The sequence below is a fragment of the Bufo bufo genome, chromosome 7, assembly GCF_905171765.1.
Source record: "Bufo bufo chromosome 7, aBufBuf1.1, whole genome shotgun sequence".
Lineage (NCBI taxonomy): Eukaryota > Metazoa > Chordata > Amphibia > Anura > Bufonidae > Bufo > Bufo bufo.
This window is the reverse complement of record NC_053395.1, coordinates 200,521,492-200,544,731: the sequence shown is the minus strand read 5'-3', so window position 1 is coordinate 200,544,731 and position 23,240 is coordinate 200,521,492. Positions and strand designations below refer to the sequence as shown.

The window sequence follows — 23,240 nt, the reverse complement described above, 5'->3', positions numbered from 1 at the left end:
GGATAGCCTCTTTTAGATGACTTCAAATTCTACATTATTCAGTAAAGAATGACATTTTATTATTGAACTGGTTTCATAGCAAAAAGTGGATGGTTTTGAATTGTGGAATGATTATATTTTTTATGCAGATTTTACACTGTGTGATGATTAGAGTAAAATCCGCAAATCATCCTCCGAAAAATATGCACGTGTCACATGCTGATTTTGTGGTGGAAATCACTGCAGATCTACTCAGGACCTCGCTCCATGATCTAGAACAGCTGGACATAAATGCATCGATAACATCTATATATCATTTGAATGGCCAACATGTACAATGCATTCAGAAAGTTAAAGGGGTCGTCCGGACTTTGATATTGACAGTTTAGACTTAGGATAGGTCAGCAACGTCTGGCACTGGAAATAGGTGTCAGAAGTAGACAACTCCTTTGTGTGGTGGATGGAGCTGGATCCTACAGTGTTCCTCTCAATGAGATCATTGAGGCAGTAGCCAGCTCCGTCCTCTACACAATGGATGGGGCGGTGTAGTTCTGGTGCCTCTTTACAGTACCAGAGCTATTGAACAACAGATGATGTGCAAGGGTGCCAGTCAGATATTGATATGGTGCATTCTGAAGGTCTTTCACGTTTTTCTAATTTTTCTATGCTTTGACCGTGTGCTAAAATAAAAACTAATTAATGTTTTTCCCCATCGTTCTGCATTCAATAACCCATAATAACAAAGTGGAAACAGAATGTTAGAAAACTTTGCTAAATAATTGAAAAGGAAATAAGCATTCAGACCCTTTACTCTAGATTTAGGCCTCATGCACACGACCGTGTTTGGTTTTGTGGTCTGCAAATCTCAGATCCACAAAATACAGATGCGGTTCGCGTGCCGTCCGCTTTTTATTTGCAGACTCATTGTTTTCAACGGGTCCGTGGTCCGCATTTTGTGGAGATATCCTATGGAAATACGTATGCGGTAAGCACACGGATCATCCAAATCAAGGTGTAGAAACAGCTCAAAGATGATCAAGAGGAATGGAAGGCCCGAGAGCTAAATTTCGAAGTGTTATAGCAAAGGGTCTAAATGCTTACATGTACGCAAAATTTAAATTTTTCCTTTTTAATAAATCTGAAAAAATTTCTAAAATTCTGTTTTCACTTTCTTATTATTGTGTGCATATTAAAAGGGAGAAAAACAGATTTTTTTTTAGTTTTATTTTAGCACAAGGCTGCAACCTAATAAAATGAAAAAAAGTGAAAGGGTCTGAAGACTTTCCAAAGGAACACTAAGGTTACATTTCTCATGTCCCCTTGAAGGGGTTTCTATGTGACCGTAAGCCCAAGGCTTATATAGAGCCTGGGAGGGTATGGTGCAAGTAAATCCTGGATCATGGCCTTAAAGGGTTTCTACCACCTCGTTTTGAGAAATTTAGCTGTCAGACACTAGCGATCCGCTAGTGTCTGCTCTACCAAACAATGCTATTATAATAGCTTTTTGTGCAGCCGTTTCCATAAAAAACTAACTTTTATCGATATGCTAATGAGCCTCTAGGTGCTATGCGGGCGTCTTTTCAGCACCTAGAGGCTCGGTCTACCTTCACAAAATGCCGCCCAGCGCGTCCCTCCAGCCCGCCCATCTCCTCTGGAATGCGATCCTCCCTCTGAGTCAGCGGACGAATTCTCGCATGCGCCGTGCGCGTCTGTCTTCGGCACAGTTAATGTCTGACTGCTTTCTGCATAGACATCTCCACGGTCAGACATTAACTGCGCCTGCGCCGAAGACAGATGCGCACGGCGCATGCGCGAGAATTCGTCCGCTGACTCAGGAGGATCGCATTCCAGAGGAGATGGGCGGGCTGGAGGGACGCGCTGGGCGGCATTTTGTGAAGGTAGACCGAGCCTCTAGGTGCTGAAAAGACGCCCGCATAGCACCTAGAGGCTCATTAGCATATCGATAAAAGTTTGTGGATCGCTAGTGTCGGACAGCTAAATTTCTCAAAACGAGGTGGTAGAAACCCTTTAAAATAAATGGCAAGAGCTGCTGGAGCAGTAATGGCAGCCATACTGGTGGTCCTGCAGTGTTTTTAACAGCAAATATACCTACTAATTCACTAGTCATGGAACTGGAGATGTAATGCTCCATAAGGAAGTGGGACAGAAGTGTGCGAGAGTTGATCTGCAGTTCAGAAGCCTGACAAAAGGTAGTTGATAATGACAGCCATATTGATTGTCACTCAACTTTCTCCAGCCCAGATATGCAACAGCTAAAGATAAGCTATTCTATCAGAACCTGCCTAAAGACAATCATTCATAGACTGGAGATTTTGTGGGAAAAGGCTCCTTAAAGGGTAAGGCTGGCCGTAAACACAAGATACCCATTGGCTGAAGGTTTATTTGGCCAACACCAGTTTCTACATCTAATGTGGATGACTAGCTTGAGAGAAGTTTCCTTTAAAGGGGTTTTCCAAAATCCCTACTTTTTTTGTTTTTTTTAACAGATATGCTCATGTATACTTTCGCCATGCATTTTATTTAATTTTTTTCAAGATGCTCCCAACCCATTTTCATCATGTAAACCAATCCCTCGAGTTTGTTTCTATCCTGTATGTAGCACTTCCTGTTCTTGCATCTAGCCAAACCCATGATGCACTTCTTCCTCTGCCACAGCGCCAGCACCGCCCCTAACACCCAGCTAGTTTATAGCTCCTCCCACCCAGCTAGTTACATAGACACTCCCCTATCACTGTCCTGCCCATGGACATGACATCACAGGAAATGAGGAAGAGCTGTATGGACATGGTCATGTGACCACAGCCCAGAACAGGAGATAGGGGCAATAAAAGGGAAAAGAAATACATTACAAAATGACAGCGACCATCATAAATGATTACTTAAAAGGATGTTGAAGGAAACGGGAAAAACCCTTTAAGGCATTCTTCCTCGATGTGTTGAAGCAGCCATTTAAGAACGAACACAAATGGAGGTTATCCGATTAATATGTGATTATTTTTTATATTGTAGTACAGTATAATCTACATAATAAGAACTGACAGTTTTATATTGAAGAGTAATTGAAGAATGTTTTATTCCATGGTGTAGATTATATATTCTTGCTACCACCCGGACTGACAAGTCAGACAGCAAATTATGGAAATGTTTTAGCGCCAAAGGATGCAAATAACTATAATCATCTTACGAGCAAAAAATATATAGACTTCAGAAGCTGCCGTATTGTAACTGATCAGCAACCAACTGCACGGTAAACACAGAAAATGACCCCATGTGCTATATTGGTTAAAAAATTAAAGAAGATCACCATTCGGGACATAATGATTAATAGGGGGCTGTCAAATTAATACTAGTGAAAATATAAATTTTCTATTAAATGGATAAAACATTTTTATTGTTTTATGTCGCCGATATAATTTAAGAATAATTTAGTCTTTAAAGACGAGATAAATAAGAAAAATACAGATTCCTCTGATGTTCTCGCATGCTCCACCTATAGGTTACTACTCCACGGCAACTTTTGGTCACTCACCAGTTGGGGGAAAATCAAGGCTTATTGACCTCAATGCTTCCCTAAGGTGGAAGACGCAGTGAGACAATTCTAATAATTCTCCTGAAGCTTTTTCCTGTATAGGGAAGCCCTGGAGTTGAGCTATGATCAGCCTATTTTCCATGACCACCAAGTCACCAAGGAGCCCTAGCCTTTGACTAGAACAGGGCCGAACTTCCCCAATATATCAAAATCACCGGATAGGTCATCAATATCAGATCGGTGGTGGTCTGCTCCCAGCTTTTACTGCGCAGACGCCGGATCATCCGTTTCCCCTTGCTCCCGTCCTATCAAGCATTACTTGTACTGCTCAGACGCAGGAGGAAGCGTTCTGTGCACGCCCAGTCTTCTCCTGCTCTGCTTCCCGATACATGCAGGCTCCGGTTCTAGTTTTCACTGTGCCGACTCCCTATGATGTGTTTGGCGCATGATCTGTCTAAGCGCAACTCTTCATATCACGAAGCTGAGCAGGCAAAGATTGGGCACGCGCAGAACATTCCCTCCTGCGCAGTAGAAGTAATAACGATGGATGAGACAAGAACAAGCAGAGGTAGACACAGAGTCTGCGGAATAAAATGAAAGCTCGGAGTGTGCACGACTGAATGGATGGGTGGGTGAAGCAACCCCCCACCACCACACCACCACCACCACCACCACCACCACTGGATGAGGTCATATGACCATGCCACGGTTTACAGCAGAGGATGCAACCACAAACTAGCAGCGTGGCTAAAGGTGCCTGGAAGCCGTTTTCTGTGCTTTCCCTATGGCAATACATATTCGGTTACGAGCGAATCAGAGGACAACACTCATCAGACGGCCATTTATATTGTATGACCAGCTTAATACGGAACAATATATAGGGTAAAGAGGAAATATAACCTTTACTTTGTAAGTGCGCTGTAATGTTCATGTTGCAGAGGTCGCCCTGACAGCAGTCCACTGCCTGGTCAGCAGAAGGAGGGGTCTTGCAGGTCATTCTGCTTTGCTCGTAGACTTGGAAGCAGCCTTTCTGAGAAACCAAGAGACCATCGTTCATACTGATTGAGGCGAAGCATTGCTGTCCGTAACAGCGGTCTCTGCTGCCGCAGGAAATCCCCTCACACACACATTTATATTGGACGGAATTCCCTTTAACCTCCTCATCTGTAGACAGAAACCAGTGTATTAGTGCAAGGTATTAGCCACACATGATACCGCTATACAGGGCACTATATTTGGCAGTAGATTTGTACCCATGACACTGGTTGACCTGTTACATGTGCGCTTGGCAGCTGAAGGCATCTGTGTTGGTCCCATGTTCATACGTGTCCACATGGCTGAGGAAAATGATGTTTTAATATATGCAAATGAGCCTCTAGGAGCAACGGGGGCGTTGCCATTACACCTAGAGGCTCTGCTCTATCTGCAACTACCACACCTCTGCATTTTGAAGGACAGGGCCTGCAGGCGAGATCATGTTCTCACTCCCTGGTCCTGTCAAAGAGTGCAGCAGTTGCAGAGAGAGCTGAGCCTCTAGGTGTAATGACAACGCCCCCGTTGCACCTAGGGGCTCATTTTCATATATCAAAACATCATTTTTCTCAGCAATGCGGACACATATGAACATGGGACCAACACAGATGCCTTCAGCTGCCAAGTGCACATGCAACAGGTCAGCCGGTGTCATAGGGACAAGTCTGCTGATAGATGACCTTTAACACTTGGTGTAAGAAACACATTTTAAAGGAGTACTACACCTATAGCTCATAACTCATAGAAGTGCACTGTATAATAAGATAATCAGACATAATTCATTGACATTTAAGCAAGTGAGAGACAATTGGAGAAATACAAGAAATAAAGCAGTGATCATAGGGGGCAGGGATTTTTCTGGGTCAGATATTACAGAGTCAACCTCTGCTCAGGCTGAAATAGCCGATTACTGAAAAACTGACTGTATACAACTGCATTGCAAATGGAGAGAAAACAGACTCAAATTTTTTTTATTTTTTTTTTAAGATGTCAGAACAGTATAAATATACGTCCTGCTGTGCCACAGCGGACATTGTGAAGGTCCAGAGCTTGGAGTGAGCAGATGATAACAGTAATAACGCCCGATTTTGAATTTCCAATTTCTAAGCCGTCAGCAATATTTTATTTTCAGACTCGCATTTTGATGCGCAGAACAGCAGGAGGAGATGTTTATCTGGAGAATATTTACAAGCATTTATGAATTACGCATTCCCCTGAGTTTGCAGCGATAATATTAGCAGTCTATCTTTTTATTTCTTACATCCATTTGTAGTGGGATTTGGTTTTCACCCGACCTGTAGATCTACAGCTCATTTAGCATTATGTGCACTTTGAGGGAGATTTCTCAAAACTGGTGCGAGGGAAAACTTGCTTAGTTGCCCACAGCAACCAATCAAAATCCACCTTTCATTTTTCAGTGCTCCTTTGGAAAATGAAAGGTGGAATCTGATTGGTTGCTATGGGCAACTAAACCAGTTTTCCTTTAAAAGCAGGCTTAATAAATCTCCCCCTTTAGTCTTAATTTCGTTGTTAACAGATTTAAAGACACCGGAAAATTTAACGGCCCGAGAACTAGACCAAGCGGCACTAGGAAAGAAAAAAAAAGGGGGTATATGACATTTTGCCAGAAACAGCACTATCCAAGGGTGGTATCTAATAGTGGGGGCTCACCTTCATTCACTTGAATAGGAAAGCGTTGCTGTACCAGACCGAGCCAACAGACAGATGTGGTGCTGTTACAGGAAAAGCAGTAGACCTTTTTTCCTAGTCCTGGAAACCCCCTTAAAAGGGGGAGTTCACTTTTTGTTTTTTACATTTGACCAGTACAGTGGTGTTCTTAAAGAAATCCACTCACCTGTTCAGCGATGCTTCAGACCTGTATAAATCCAGACGGGGTCATGTGCGCCATTGCAGCCAATAACTGGCCTCAGCAGTGAAGTGTCCCCAAGCAGCATATAACTGCAGGGTCACATGCCGCTTGGGGAAATGTCACAGCTAAGGCCAATGATTGGCCGCAACTGCGCACGTAGTCACATCCGGATGTGTACAGGCCTGGGATCGGAGTCACTCCACTGCAAGGAAGTGATGGGGAGCAGGCGACAGGATTTCTTGTAAGAAGTTGCTTAAATCCAGAATACCTGTTTTTAAAGGGCTATTTTGGTTTCAGCGGATAAAGGTTATACAATTTTCAAATATACACAATGTATAATTGCCTCACTGTTTTTCAAGATCTCTGCTTGCGGTCATTGTAGGAACAGTCATTGTTTACTTCCATGATCACTCTGACAAACAGCTCTCTGAAGTTGCAGTACAGTTATCAGAGCTGCGTCTTGGGCTACTTTCACATCTGCGTTTTTGCTGGATTCGTCATGGAGGACGGATCGGTTTTCTTTTGTGTCAAAGAAAACGGATCTGTCTCCATTGACTTGCATTGTGCTTCATGACTGATCCGTCTTGCTCCGTATACCAGGGTGCACTCAAAAACGCTGCTTGCCGCATGCATGCTTGTATTCTGGTGCGCTCCGTTCCCTTCAGTTCAGTTTTGTCGCCATTCACAATGAATGGGGAGAAAACTGAAGCGTTTTCCTCCGCTATTGAGCTCCTATGACGGATCTCAATAGCAGAAAGGGAAAGCGCAATTGTGGAAGTAGCCTTACACTCTACATGACATTAAAATGCAATTTTTGGGGTATTTCTCCACTTAAAGGGGTTGCCCGGGTTCAGCCCCCATAATTTCATCCAGGCAGCCCCCCTGTCTTGAGCATCGGAGCAGTTCATGCTCTGATGCTCTTCCGTGCCCTGTGCAGGATCGCGCAAGGCAAGGGCTCTTTTATTTACCATAACACACTGCCAGGCGGAGACTTCCGCCCAGCAGTGAGCCCGGTGACATCACCAGCTCAAATGGGCTGGCTTTAGCGCTGCCCTAGTCATTTCACAGGCTAGAGCAGCGCTAAAGCCTGCCCATCAGTGTCGGTGATGTCACCAAGCTCACTGCTGGGTGGAAGCCTCCGCTTGGCAGCCCAATGGAGAGCCCGGTACATCACCAAAACTCCACAAAATGCCTTTGCCCTGCGCGATTCAGTGCAGGGCAAAGGAGAGCATCGGAGCATGAACTGCTCCGATGCTCAAGTCAGGGGGGCTGCCTGGGTGAAAATGGAGGTATGTCCGGGGTCAGCTCTGAACCCGGACAACCCCTTTAATGAAAGAGAACCCAACACCAGGATATTCTTTCTTTAAATTAGTGCATCTGTATAGTATCAAAGCTGATCTAATTGGCTTGATGGCACCCACAAAATAACGACCCCTGAACAACCAAGAACTGAAAACAATGTCATAACATGTCTCATTTCCATCCCTCTAAGGAAGACCTGGGCAAACTACGGCCCGCGGGCCGTATACGGCCCGGCGGACCTTTTAATCCGGCCCCCGGGCGGAGCCAGAGGCGTGCCAAGCAACGATACCCCTCCTCCGCGAATGAAGAGGACTTCCGACTCGGCGTGCTGCGTGTGGCATGGCGCGGTGGCAGGGAGGCAGCGTCAGCGGCAGTACTGTCTAGGTAAGACACAGCAGGGGGGGGGGTGCCTCGTGCGAGCCGTACCCGGGACCCGGCCGGCCGCAATTATTCCCTTCTCTGTAACAGCGCAGCGCCCGCGGCTCTCATAGTATCGGCTGTGACTGTCTGACACTGACAGTCACAGAGCCGACAAGCATGAAGCTGCGGCCGCCTCCCCCTGTGCTGTGTGTAGTCAGTGTGACTAACACAAGGCTGATCATCTCTGAGCATTACGTTTCTAAAGGCAAGGGGGGGGGGGAGGGGTGTGTACTATTGTAAGGGGGGGGGGGGGGGTGTTCTGTATATGATGGGGGGGCCGGGGGGGTGTTCTGTACACAAGGGGACAATGGCTGGATTCACAGGGGGACAATGGCTGGATTCACAGGGGGACAATGGCTGGATTCACAGGGGGACAATGGCTGGATTCACAGGGGGACAATGGCTGGATTCACAGGGGGACAATGGCTGGATTCACAGGGGGACAATGGCTGGATTCACAGGGGGACAATGGCTGGATTCACAGGGGGACAATGGCTGGATTCACAGGGGGACAATGGCTGGATTCACAGGGGGACAATGGCTGGATTCACAGGGGGACAATGGCTGGATTCACAGGGGGACAATGGCTGGATTCACAGGGGGACAATGGCTGGATTCACAGGGGGACAATGGCTGGATTCACAGGGGGACAATGGCTGGATTCACAGGGGGACAATGGCTGGATTCACAGGGGGACAATGGCTGGATTCACAGGGGGACAATGGCTGGATTCACAGGGGGACAATGGCTGGATTCACAGGGGGACAATGGCTGGATTCACAGGGGGACAATGGCTGGATTCACAGGGGGACAATGGCTGGATTCACAGGGGGACAATGGCTGGATTCACAGGGGGACAATGGCTGGATTCACAGGGGGACAATGGCTGGATTCACAGGGGGACAATGGCTGGATTCACAGGGGGACAATGGCTGGATTCACAGGGGGACAATGGCTGGATTCACAGGGGGACAATGGCTTTCACTAATATGAGTCACAAATAGTGAAAAATGTTCATTGTTTTGGGAAATTTTGTTTAATAAATTTAAATTTTTTTCTTGTAAGGCAACCTCACTTTTTCATTGTTTAACTATAACAAGTACTCGTACCAGTTGTCCAACAATGATATTTACTGCTTTTTATAAAGAAATACAATTGATTTTATGCAGTATTGAGTTTAGCCTTTTGGCCCGGCCCTCCAAAATATTTTCAGTTTCTCATGTGGCCCCATCGAAAAAATAATTGCCCACCCCTGCTCTAAGGGCTCTTTCACACTTGCGTTCTTTTCTTCCGGCATAGAGTTCCGTCGTCGGGGCTCTATGCCGGAAGAATCCTGATCAGGATTATCCTAATGCATTCTGAATGGAGAGAAATCCGTTCAGGATGCATCAGGATGTCTTCAGTTCCGGAACGGAACGTTTTTTGGCCGGAGAAAATACCGCAGCATGCTGCGCTTTTTGCTCCGGCCAAAAATCCGGAACACTTGCCGCAAGGCCGGATCCGGAATTAATGCCCATTGAAAGGCATTGATCCGGATCCGGCCTTAAGCTAAACGTCGTTTCGGCGCATTACCGGAGCCGACATTTAGCTTTTTCAGAGTGGTTACCATGGCTGCCAAGACGCTAAAGTCCTGGCAGCCATGGTAAAGTGTAGCGGGGAGCGGGGGAGCAGCATACTTACCGTCCGTGCGGCTCCCCGGGCGCTCCAGAGTGACGTCAGGGCGCCCCAAGCGCATGGATCATGTGATCACATGGATCACGTCATCCATGCGCATGGGGCGCTCTGACGTCACTCTGGAGCGCCCCGGGAGCCGCACGGACTGTAAGTATACTGCTCCCCCGCTCCCCGCTACTACTATGGCAACCAGGACTTTAATAGCGTCCTGGGTGCCATAGTAACACTGAACGCATTTGGAAGACGGTTCCGTCTTCAAATGCTTTCAGTACACTTGCGTTTTTCCGGATCCGGCGTGTAATTCCGGCAAGTGGAGTACACGCCGGATCCGGACAACGCAAGTGTGAAAGAGGCCTAACCCCTTCAGAACCTAAAGGCAACACATGCAAAACCAGATAGTGACACATATCCTTTTTTTTCTAAATCTATTTTTATTTTCCGATTACATGCTTATTAATGCTGTTTACTGAACATAATTTTGGGGGCGGCCATCTTGCCCGAGCTGTTCTTACCAGCGTTTAGTAAGCATTTAGAAAATTGCTTTACGGCAGCCCCATGGTCCATAGACACAATGGTCAGGAGGGGACCTCATTGAGTTTTCTGGGCATGCTCTGTGACCCGTGCAGAGGTCATTGTACAAGGAGAGATTAGATAAGATCTGACATTCACCTATTGTGAATGGTGGATCCTGTGTTATCTATATACAGAGGTGATATCATTACAGGCAGGATTAGAATGACAGATAAGGCTAGTTTAACATCTACGGCAGCAATTCCAGCCTGCCGAAATTCTCCAGATCTGGCACTGTTGGATGGAACCCGAATACCCGCTGGCGCCATTAACTTTAATACGGTCCGGTGGAGGTCCAGCCACTATCCAGCAAAAGTACTGGACAGAAACGGCTGCACACAGCGGTTTGTGTCCGGCCGAGTCCCGGCATTCTCTGCCGGATCACAATGCTGGAGATGTGAAACTAGCCTAAGCAGTAAAGTGATCTGTACGGACACAGAAGTGGTGCCTATTAGGCTTAGTGGCCAGTGCGAAAGCTGCAGGACTTTATTGTTTTTCTTTAAATATAGATATTGACATGGAAGAAAGATCCCCATCAAAAATTCTTTAAAAATATGTTCAACATAAAAACGTGATTTAAACCATAGGTCATTTTCTGACCACAGCTTGACAAGTCTTGGCCAATTTTCTCTAGTCTTCTAGGGCTTTTTTCTTTTTCTATGCAATGGTCTAAAAGGTTTGTAACAGATAGTGAATCAATTGCCCTCATCTAAAAACGGAACCTTAGCCAGTTTCTAAAATATATTTGGCCTTTTTCATTTATATTACAGTATTTTTAGTCTTTTTATGTATATTTTACTCATTTTCCATTATCTCTCATTACCCTTAAAGTCTATTCCCACCATACCTCGAGACTACTTTATGAGAGAAAATGCTTTCAATAAACATCACAAAACTATTTTCATCAGTTTAAAAGGCCCTTATTTTCTCCAGGCAAGCCAGGCCAGACACAACAGTGGCAGCAGACCGAGCAGTGCGTAACATGCCTCGGGGGGAAGGCGGGCGGAGATCTCATGCTGCACATTCCTCACCTTATTATCAATCCTTATTTATAAAAAAAAAAGACAAAAAAAAAAGACAAAAAAAAAAGACAAAAAAAAAACAAAAAACTGGGTCTTCCACCGTCTTGTGCATGGCGTTAAAACCTTTGTAACATGGAATTTAAAATATGCAAAGGACTAAAGAGGAGGCCCGATGTTTACAAGGCCGCCATTAGCTGTCTGCAGGGAGTCCGTAAGAGACAAACCCTTTGAGATGTGCACCTTTATGAGCTGCAGATGGGTATTAGGGGTTGTCGTGTAACAAGGGCGTGTGAAGCGTTTAGATGTTCAGACTAGTTTCTGAAGAGACAAATAAATTATGTATCACACTTGTTGACTGCCAAAAAAAATAAAAATATTATTAGCGAGCGGACAGGCTGCAAGACAGTGGCACACCGGCTGGAAGTGTTCCTTTACGGAGCGGAGGCTCTGTTCCAGCCTCAATGTCAAGGTTAAATCGCCTAGATTTTTTTTTTCCATAGCCACGAAAAAGTAGAGGCAGCATCCTCCAAACAAAGTGCCTCCATTTTCAGCGTCTGCGCGCGAATCCGCATTCACAAACTGTGCAAGCACTAGCAAAGTAACCCACTTATATTGAACGTAAAGCTAGGTGGTCCCAAATTTAAGCCCTCATTAAAAATCGAATTTTTATTTTCTGAAGTTCAAATCCACTGCCTAGACACACATTTAAAAAAAATGCTGGCTACCTGCGTCCACTAGAGGGCGCTTACGTGACTACTTTGTACGGATGAACTCAAGGCAGTATGGAGTAAGCTCTTAAATGGAATCGGTCAGCTACAAAATACCCCCCCAAACTAGAGTAAGCGATGTATAGTGCGAGTGGTGTGGAATCCGGCTACGTCATTTTTATCTTCATACTTGCATTTCGACGCTGTGCTCCAACAAACCAGCAGTAAAATGCCTTGAGAGGACTTCCAAGCTCACACACATAATGGAGAGGACTCAAGGAGGAGTCCTCTCAATGCACTTTACTGCTGGTTTGATCAGGCTCTGAGGGATGAGGCTGAAGGGGAGTGGAGAAGAGTTAGATTAGTGGGATGTGATAGGTCACTCTAAAAACACATGTTTTTAGGGCACGACAAACTGTGGATGGTGGGAACTAACCTAATTGCGTGGGGTAGGACGTTCCAGAGAACTGGTGCAGCTCTGGGAAGTCTTGCAGAGGTTCGGATTATGGTGGGTATAAGTCTTAAATTATTTGCAGTGCATACAGGAGTAAGGTGAAAGGTAGAGATGGGGTAGGAGATTTAGGAGAGGTGCAGCACTGTGGAGAGCTTTGTGGGCGAGACTGAAAAGTTTGTTTGAGTGAGGTGGTCAGTGATATCACATTCATAGGACACATGGTCTATATGCAGCTCTGTCCCGTCCAAGTGAATGGGTCTGGGCTGCAATACCAAGCACAGCCACTATTCAATGTATGGCGCTGTGCACAGCATGGTCTGATGAGTCTGCAGCGCTCACCAGAATGCAGCGGGCGTCGGATCCCCACCCATTTGATATTGAGGACCTATCCTATAAAGCTGTATATCTCTATGTCACAGAATGTTTGACCTAAAAGCAAACAAAGAATCTAATTTACATGCTGTGGGCCTAAAGTGAATATTTACCTTGTTAGGATTTTTTTTTTTTTTGCATATGGCCTAATCATTTTTCCCAATAGCAAACCTCTATGTTCTATACAATGGAATAGTGACATACCACTGAAAAGATATTTGCTTGTATTAACACATTACCAGTTTTATTATACTCACCTCCCATGCTAGAAGATGAAAAGGCGACCATTATGAGTATGGGAATAATTACACCACCATCCACCATTGTACAGCCCTAGAAAAAATTAAAAATAATACATATGTCAGAAACGATGTGAACTCCCCTTGCTGCTTCAAGACAAAAAAAATAAATAAAAAAAATTACATTCAAGTGTATTCATTTTTTGCAGATATAATGAAGCATAAACTTCCCACTCTCCTAGGATATTACACCCTATTATGTAGAACGCGATTCTAACCGATGCTTCAGGAAACAAAGGAAAAGCAGCGTCCCGACCCTTCACATTAGCCAAGATTCTTTTAAACTGAATAAGCATTCATGCAATAGCTTAGGAATTCCAAATAATACTAGAGAAGAGCATAAAAGATCTCACACTCCGATCAGAAACATTTCCAGGAGTTAAACACCTACTGGGAAGCAGTTTGCTGTATGCAAGTAAGGGCTCATGCACACAAATGTATTTTCTTTCCGTATCCGTTCAGTTTGTTTGGCGAACCGTATGCAGAACCATTGACTTCATCGCGCCGCCTGAGCCGTACAGCGCAGGACACAGGCCGGAAGAGGCCTGCATCGCATCGCTGCCGAGGAGGCAAGTATAATTTTTGTTTTGTGTACAATACTGGTGCCTACTGGCACATAATGGGGGTCTCTGCCTACTGGCACATAATGGGGGGGGGGGGGGGGGGGCTGTTATTTCTGGCACATGATGGGGGGGGGCTGTTATTACTGGCACATGATGGGGGGGCTGTTATTACTGGCACATGATGGGGGGGCTGTTATTACTGGCACATGATGGGGGGGCTGTTATTACTGGCACATGATGGGGGGGCTGTTATTACTGGCACATGATGGGGGGGCTGTTATTACTGGCACATGATGGGGGGGCTGTTATTACTGGCACATGATGGGGGGGCTGTTATTACTGGCACATGATGGGGGGGCTGTTATTACTGGCACATGATGGGGGGGCTGTTATTACTGGCACATGATGGGGGGGCTGTTATTACTGGCACATGATGGGGGGGCTGTTATTACTGGCACATGATGGGGGGGCTGTTATTACTGGCACATGATGGGGGGGGGGCTGTTATTACTGGCACATGATGGGGGGGGCTGTTATTACTGGCACATGATGGGGGGGCTGTTATTACTGGCACATGATGGGGGGGGCTGTTATTACTGGCACATGATGGGGGGGGGCTGTTATTACTGGCACATGATGGGGGGGGGCTGTTATTACTGGCACATGATGGGGGGCTATTACTGGCACATGATGGGGGGCTATTACTGGCACATTATTGGGGGCACTATAGGGGCATCTACTGAGGCCACAAAGAAGGGGTGTTTTATATGGGGGGCTCTGTACAGTAGAATTTTATACTGGGACACATGGTGGGTACTATGAGTAAGGGGGGGGGAGAGGAGTACTATGGGGTCATCTACGGGGGGCACTAAGAAGGGGTATTTTATACTTGGAAATTATGGGGGACACTGAGGGCATCTACTGGGGCATTTTATACTGTTACATTATGGGGGGCACTAGGAGGAAGGGGGAGAGGAGCACTATGGAGGCATTTACTGGGGGCACTATATAGGGGTATTTTATACTGGCACATTATGGGGGCACTATGGGGACATTAGCTCAACTGGGGGCATTACAAGGGGATATATTTTGCACTGTCACATTATAAGGAGAATTATTTCTACTGGGGGGCATTATGGTGGGCTTTATTATTCCCCCATGGTATGACCCCCTAGTAGCAGCACCATCCTCTCCCTGCTCTGCTATTCCTCTGCCCCTTCTCCAAATCCTTATTATGAAATCTTTCTCATTAGGATAAAACACAACATCAGCTCCGCCGAGCCCCTGGCCAAAGTGTTGAAGTGGTGTCCGAGATCACCAAGGGCCAAGCCAAGTAATTGTAAGTTTTCATGTGAAATATGTTTATGTTAGGCCTCATGCACACGGCCGTGTTCCGCGGCAGAGTGCGGTCCGTGGTAACCCGGCCGGGATTCCTTCTGACAGCAGGAGCGCACAGCGTCATAGCAACCAATGACGCCGTGCGCTCCTGCTGTCAGAAGGAATCCCGGCCAGGTTACCACGGACCGCTCTCGGCCGCGGAACACGGCCGTGTGCATGAAGCCTTCTACACATATAGCCTGCACTGTGCCACACAATATACAGTATACCGCTACACTGTGTAGTCTGTTCTATAAGCACCATTGTTTTGTGGCGGCGGACAGAAAATAATCTGGAAGTGCCCCTCCCGAGACCAGGCTCTGGATCCGCCACTGCACAGCTCATGCGGTATCATACTTTGTGATAATGAATATGCCCCTCCCCTTCATTACATTCTCAGAAACAAGAAGAGCATGGATGTCAATAAAATTATGCCCCCCCCCCCTGCAAAAATTTCTGCGGACGCCCATGCCCCATAGCAAGGATCAAACCAGGCCCCTCACACAGGACAGAAGGGTTTCTGCCTAAACCATTTCAATGATCCTTGGGCCATTTTTTCATCTGCCTCATTTTCTAAAAGTTGTTCCTTTAGAGGGTAGAGTCCTGACCAAGTTTTCACCCCCAGGAGAAGAGGGGATGATCCCAACTGGGCCCCCTCTCGACCTGTGCCCCATAGCAGGCGCATGGTCTGCCACTATGGTAGTTACGCCCCTGAGTATATGGCTTATGAATTATCATATTCCATTATTAGCTGATTGGTGGGGGTCTGACACCCTGCACCCCAGAGCAGAACTACTGCAGCACTACTCCAAATTCACTTCAATGGGAGCAGTACTCACAACATGGATGGACAGAGTTGTGTCGTTCCGCATCGAAGTTACTCTGCAGTAGCCGATCGTCGGTGGTGCAGTGTGTCAGACCCCAGCCGATCAGATTTTGATGACCTATCCTGAAGAAAGACCATCAAAATATAAATCCCAGAAAACCCCTTTAATATTTCATCTCCATGGATCCTCCGAAGTGCTTCTACGAGCGTGGAAAGTGCCCCGGTTTTTGATTAATGTAATTGACAAAGACCTCGATGAATGGAGCTGGCAGCAGCGGAACCAGCAAGGATTGCGCATGCACAGCATCATTTTATCAGGTGAGCACAATATACATTTTTCGGTATAACCTCTCTGTAGAAATATATGATGTGCACAATGGAGTACATGCTTTTTTCTTACACTGTAGCTGTCGCCTTTCTATGGAGCGCATCTCCCTCCCCTGCTCCAATAAATCCATTGTCTCCTTCAAATGATTGCCTATTCCACTTAGAGACATAACGATGAGCCAAGCGCCAACATCCTTCCCCTATAGATCCTCCAATAAAGATGACATTACTAAATAACCCTCCTACACAAAGCGAATCACGAAACTCATCTGAGTAAGAGCTCAATAAAAAACACACTAGGCGCCCAGCAATAGAACAACAAACAGAACCACACAAAGCCGTGCCAACAAGAAGGAAAAACAGACAACATTCAGGGAAATAGCAAATTAGGGATGTCATATTGGAAATACACAGTATATAGTCATAGGAACCTATAGTGCTAAAGAGGTTTCCTGGGGTACAATCCTCCGGACAGGAGGTCAATCAGAAACAGATGATCCCGACACCCCCACCGATCAGCCTCCTTCTAGGTCAGTGACATCACGTTCAATGGTCACATGGCAGAGGTGCCGCCCAGTCCCATTTAAGTGAATGGGCCTGGGCTGCAATACCAAGCACAGCCACTATATGGCGCTGTGCTTGGTATGCTGCGAGGAGGCTGCAGCGCTCACCGGAGCCCAGCAGCCTCCTTATACAGCTGATCGATGGTGGTATAGGTGTAGGACCTCCATCGATCAGCTATTGATGACCTATCCTGACGGCAAACCAATATTTAACTGCCGAAAAACCTCCTCTTAGATATTTTCTATCAGATATTATATATTCCAGTCATATTCAAATTGCCGTCTTGCAGTTAGAAGTACAGCAAATATAAGACCTTGTTCACATCTTTCCCAGAGGTTTCATTTAAAGCCTCTGTTGCAGAGTTTGCCATTAGACAGGCAGAAAATTTTCTGCCCGTCTAATATGGCAAATACAGTACAATACACGTGCATGGATGAAACATGGATTTCCAGAAGATATAATTTCTTTCAAGCTGCACACAAACACATAGGTAAAGTTGGGATTTAAAACATAAAAAAGACAAAAAAAATATAAAAAAAATCATAGCACAAGGCCCACAGCTTTAGGGGCAGCATGGAGTTAATATAGGCCTGTATGAAAATGGCCACCAGGCTGCTCTGCTGCTTTAGCAACCAATCAATTCTCCGCTTTCATCTTGTCAGTGCAGTTTGGAAAATAAAAGCAAAGATGTAATTGGTTGCTAAGGTCCAAGGCAGTTTCCATACATTAGGCCTGAAAGTACCTTGTTGCTATGGCGCAATAGCAACCAGTCACAGCTCTGCTTTTATTTTACAAACTGAACTGCCAAAATGAAAGGTAAGCTCTGATAGGCTGCACCTCAACCAAGGAACCTGTGCATAAAAAAAAAAAGTCTCACATAGTCCTTACCGCCCATAGCAACCAATCAAAAATCAGCTTTCATTTTACAAGTGCACATTGGAATATAAACACACATTCAGAAAGTATTAGAGAGTGTGTTCACACTGCGGTCAGAAGCCGGTTCACACGGTGGAATTATGGAGCAGATTTTGAGACAAAACTCCGCCTGCACCCTCGTGGTGTCTACCTCCCATTGTTTGTAATAGGAGGTGGCGCTGCTGTTCATGTGGTGGGCGGTTTAAAACCGCAACCGCACCAAGAATGGGCATGTCCTTTATTGGTGCGGTGTCCAAACAGACGGTGCTAGAAGCCGCGGCAGGAGCCAGCTCGTGGTTTAACTCCACGGCATTCAAAGTGAAAAACCACGGTGACTTCTGCCACGGAATCCGCTGTGTGAACATTCTCTTACCAGCCCTGGCACTATTCTTCACGTTGAAATGACAGGAACCAGTCAGGGTAACATTGTAAGTCAACGGGGGTAACATTGGTGGCATCTGGCGGCGCCTTATGGTATCCTTTATAAATGGAAACCGACGCAAGTGTGCACAGAACCCGCATTGCAGGTTTATAATGTAGTGCCTGCAAAAGCTTCTCCTCCCGATTCAGAAGTGGTGCATGCCGAGAGTAAAAATTTGCCAAGGCGAAGACAGTTCATAGGTGCCAAGCTAAAAAAAAAAATTTATATTTATTTATTTTATTACCCCCCCCTTCAATGTTCATGTTGTGCTCATATCCTGCCCTTCTCATTCACGAATCAACTAACCTGGTCGGAGACACTGGATAAATGAACCGTTTGTTTGTGGTTTCCCTTTGAAGGAAGCTTGGCACACGTTACAAAGAGGCCCTTTTTTTGTGCAGCAGACGCAAACACTCACAGACAGACCACACTTCCAGTGAAGATGACAAAGGCTCAGGCTGTACTTAATCTCATGGCACTGAAGTATGCTCCATAGACAAAACATAACATCCCTCGTCTGCACAATATAAAGGATCTCTCTCTCTCTCGCACTGTCCTGCAGGCTTCTCCAGTTTCAAAAGTATCCAACACATCTTGAATTTCATAAATACTGAGACATACCATCCTCGACACTCTTGTCTATTAGGAGTTGCATCTTTGCTTTCAGTGTAAAAGGGGGCCTGAGAACCAAAGCTGGTTGTGTAGACAATAAGGAGACCCAAGAACCGAAGCTGGCCATGTAAACAATAAGAGGACCTAAGAAGCAGAGCTGGCCATGTAGACAATAAGGGGAGCTAAGAACCAAAGCTGGCCATGTGGACAATAAGGAGACCTGAGAAGCAGAGCTGGCCATGTAGACAATAAGGGGAGCTAAGAACCAAAGCTGGCCATGTGGACAATAAGGAGACCTGAGAAGCAGAGCTGGCCATGTAGACAATAAGGGGAGCTAAGAACCAAAGCTGGCCATGTGGACAATAAGGAGACCTGAGAAGCAGAGCTGGCTATGTAGACAATAAGGGGACATAAAAACCAGAGCTGGCCATGTAAACAGTAAGGGGATCAACTTGCAGGATAACAGGCCGAACTGGATGGACAGAGGTCTTTTTTTCGGCCTTATAAACTATGTTACTATGTATGTATAAGTGACAACTCAGAGGGTTAGTAGCCACTCATCTTTAACGGTCTAACTGTAATGGCTAACCTCCAGCACTCCAGCTCTGGTAAAACTACAACTCCCAAGATGTGCACTTGCTTGGATGTTCTCAGAACTCCATAGAAATGAATGGAGCATGCTGGGAGTCATAGTTTCACCACAGCTGGCGTGCCAGAGGTTAGCCATCACTGTTCTAAGATAATGTTTCAAAATGTGCATGTTAATGGGGGAACGAGAACTAATATACACTGGACAGAAGGGTTGGTCTCGTCTCTACACCCTCTTTCGTATATCTGGCCTGGCTTTAGAAATCCACAGCAATCAGCAGTTGCTGGCCATACATTTCCTCTGTAGCATTTGTGGTATATTATGACATGCTGGGCTGATCCTATAATATTTGGAAGAGATGGGTCTACTAAAAAGAACGCCACTATTTTCTAGCAGTTCTGCACTATTGGGAGGGGACATCTACGATGTCCATATGCCCTAAATCGAGCCTAAAGGGGTTGTGCGATCATTAAATGTTATTTTAATATAACACAACTTGAAATAATAAACCAAACTACTTTGTTACAAAAATTCTCCAGTTGTGACATATTCTCTCTACATTATAATGCCCCCCAGGTGTTTAATCAGTATATTAATGTGCATGTCCACTTACGAAGAGTGGTCACACATGCACAGTTCCATCTCTCAACTCCATCAGCTGCATCTACGGTTCGAAGCGGTGACAGTAACAGGGGGAAGCACTGCACCAGAAAGGACATAACTGCGAGCCGCAGCGCAAAAAGGACATGCCCTCTCAGAAGGGACACAGCCCTGAGCAGCCTGAAGAGAACCTAGCATAGCAACTTCAGCAATAAATGTGGAGATCTCTGGATCCATGTGAGGTACAGGGCTGGTTCTAGCTTTGTTAGAAAAAGATTGTCATGCACGACATGTCTGAACCCCTTTAATGCACGTTGCCCAGATTTTACCAGACTACTATAAAAAATGAATGCCAGGGAGATTTATAAGCAGGTTTTCTTCAGCAGGAGCAAAGTACACCTTTTTTCACCTTGACATCTGCCATCATCAAATCGAACATGTATGGGCAGCTTTGGGTAAAAAGAGTAAAAAAGTGACTCCAATATTTTCCCACACAATGCAGTTTTTATTTATTTTGCTCACTTATATAGCACTGACATATTTCACAGCACTTTACAGACAGAATCAACCTGTCCCCAATGGGGCTCACAATCTAAGTTCTCTAAGAGGAGGGCACTAAAAACAGCACCCCATATCCTAGCTCGCTGGACACCATTGAGTGACACTTGGGGAGTGGCACAGATTTGGGCTTTACTGCAATCACATTGGTTTTGGGTAGAGATGGGCTTTTACCACCATAAGTCATTAATAATACACACGTGTGCTCCTTCTTGGAACTAGATTCGGATTCCGGGAGGAAGCAATTAGCCTTCCCACAGGGTACTATCCTCCATAGCTCAAAGGTCAATGGCTCATAAAAACATACAGAGAGCACCTTCGTGGAGTATCTATTTTATGTAAGGCATGGGGGTGGAATTATGGGTTTTTAATATTAATGCACAAACTTTTCCATTCATTTAGAAAAATTCTCCGGTAATGACAAAATTGTGATTCGACTGTCCTGTACGAATACACCCCAAATATTTCTAGAAGGTTTCGGATCTGAAGAAAGGAGACATAAAGAGATCATGGTGGCAGGGATGTTTCTAGAAATACCTTTAGTAATGCATAGTTGAGAACAGTACCAAATTTGCAGGGATTGTACCTGATTTTCAGAGACAGACTCAGTCCAGGCAAATTTGTAAGCCCGGTCACTGGAGGTCCCAACCTGTGTGTGTGGGGGGTGGGGGTAGTTCTCAGGGTGAGGCTTAAATGCTCTGAATTTTTCAAAAAGAATGTATACTAATGGCATTTACAGTCATACGTACCCATCTTGTAGCAGTCGACCTCTGGTGGTTGCCCAAGCGTAGCATGCAAAGTGTTGATGCCAAATATTTTCACGGAATGTACACGCCCAGGGGCGTAGCTATAGGGGGTGCAGAGGTAGCAGTCGCTGCCAGGCCCAGGATCCTGAGGGGGCCCAAAGACACTGGTGCCGCATAAGAAGACACTGGTATTATAGATAAGAACATGCTGGTCAAGTTACTCCTCTGGCTGGAGGGAAAGGGTTAGGTCGAGAAGGGGGCCCAAGGTGAACTTTTGCACCAGCGCCCATGAGCCTTTAGCTATGCCCCTGGACACGCCCTTTGGTGATGGGCCCCACCTCTCTCAGACACTTCATCCCTTTTACCACGCCCCTTCAGAGCATGTATGGGCGCTAGGGCTGCATCTAACCGCAGCATCCTGCCATGTACAAGGAGAAAGCAGCCTTCTATCAACTGTGCGGAATATTTGCCAGCATTTTGAGAGGTCTCCACTTTTCCAGGAGAGTTGGCAAACAGCTTTATAGCCAGTATCTCACCAGTCTGAGCTGGCTGATAAAAAAAAAGAACAATATACTATACAAATTGGGTTTAACTTTACAGTGAATACAAAACATGCGAAAAAGGATTTGTTGGAGGGGGGGGGGGGGGGGCGACAAAACAATATGGCTGATCGTCTTGTTTCAATTTTCCCAGCTTCTCCACAGATTGCAACTACAAAAGGCGGAACACGGAACCCCTGCTCCATTCTGAACCCCATTATCCAGTAAGGTTATTAGTCAGAGAAATACTAAAACCATTTCATAACATTTACAACTCACGGCATCTCTGTAAATACAGGGAACATGCAATTTGGAGAGATGTGTCGGGGCCTGTAGGCTTCTTTGGATGTAATGTGTTAGTAATTACATGTTTCCAAAGCTAAAAAGGTAGTCAAACAAATAGAGACAAACATACATAAATTACGCTAAAGAAACCGTACCGCATGAGAATGCACATGTTCTTACACAAGATTATTTTCTGTAATCTAGTTTTGAAGAACCACCAATCCAAGTGTAAAAAATTCCGATAGTTGAAAGTCTCCAATATTTTATATACATTTTTTACTGTCTCATAGTACAATCATATGCTGGAATCTTAGAGTAAGGGCTCATGCACAAGACCATATCCGGATCCCCACAGCGTGCAAGCCACCATTTTTTTGGAAACTCCTGTAGAAATAACAAATCCTTATCTGCAAAAATGATCAAGTATAGGACATGTTCTATCTTTTTTGCAGGGCCGCGGATAAGGCCGAATGCACACGGCTGTTTTCCGCGGCCGAGAGCGGTCCGTGGTATGCCGGGCTGGATTCCTGTTCAGAGCAGGAGCGTGCGGCGTCATTGGTTGCTATGACGCCGTGCGCTTCATGCTGCCGCTGCTGTACAGTAATACACTCGTATAGTGTATTACTGTACAGCAGCGGCGGCATGAAGCGCATGGCGTCCTAGCAACCAATGACGCCGTGCGCTCCTGCTCTGAACAGGAATCCAACCCGGCATACCACGGACCGCTCTCGGCCGCGGAATATGGCCGCGTGCATTCGGCCTAAGACATATGGATGCAGACGGCACACAGTGTGCTGAGCCTGTCCGAATCCTTTGTGGCCCCATTGAAATTAAAGGGTCCGCATCTGAGCCACAAAAAATGCAGATCGGATGAAATATGGTCGTGTTCATGAAGCCCAAGTCTCCTTTATGATTGCAGTAAAAATACTCATCCCAACTCCCTTCACCCCCATCCTTGATTTTTGCAGCAGGGTAGGGACTCAATTTGCCAATGGTGCCTAGTAAGGCGGTACATGCACAGTACAAGTCCACAAGCACATGGTCAAATTACAGCTCGGTTTTGTACA

General features: G+C 45.7%; 1 protein-coding gene across 2 annotated transcripts in view; it reads right to left on the bottom strand.

Moving 5' to 3' along the window:
- The window catches only part of ACVR1 (activin A receptor type 1), a 95,937-nt gene that overhangs the window by 34,858 nt on the left and 37,839 nt on the right, over nucleotides 1-23,240 (bottom strand). Inside the window, exons 2-3 of one of the 2 annotated variants that reach the window (XM_040439487.1) lie at nucleotides 13,210-13,285; nucleotides 4,430-4,693 (exon numbers count right to left, since the gene is read on the bottom strand). In XM_040439487.1, coding sequence (XP_040295421.1) covers nucleotides 4,430-4,693; nucleotides 13,210-13,276 — 331 coding nt within the window. In that variant the 5' untranslated portion in view covers nucleotides 13,277-13,285. The remainder of the gene's footprint in view (nucleotides 1-4,429; nucleotides 4,694-13,209; nucleotides 13,286-23,240) is intronic. The other variant, XM_040439488.1, reaches the window with a different exon arrangement.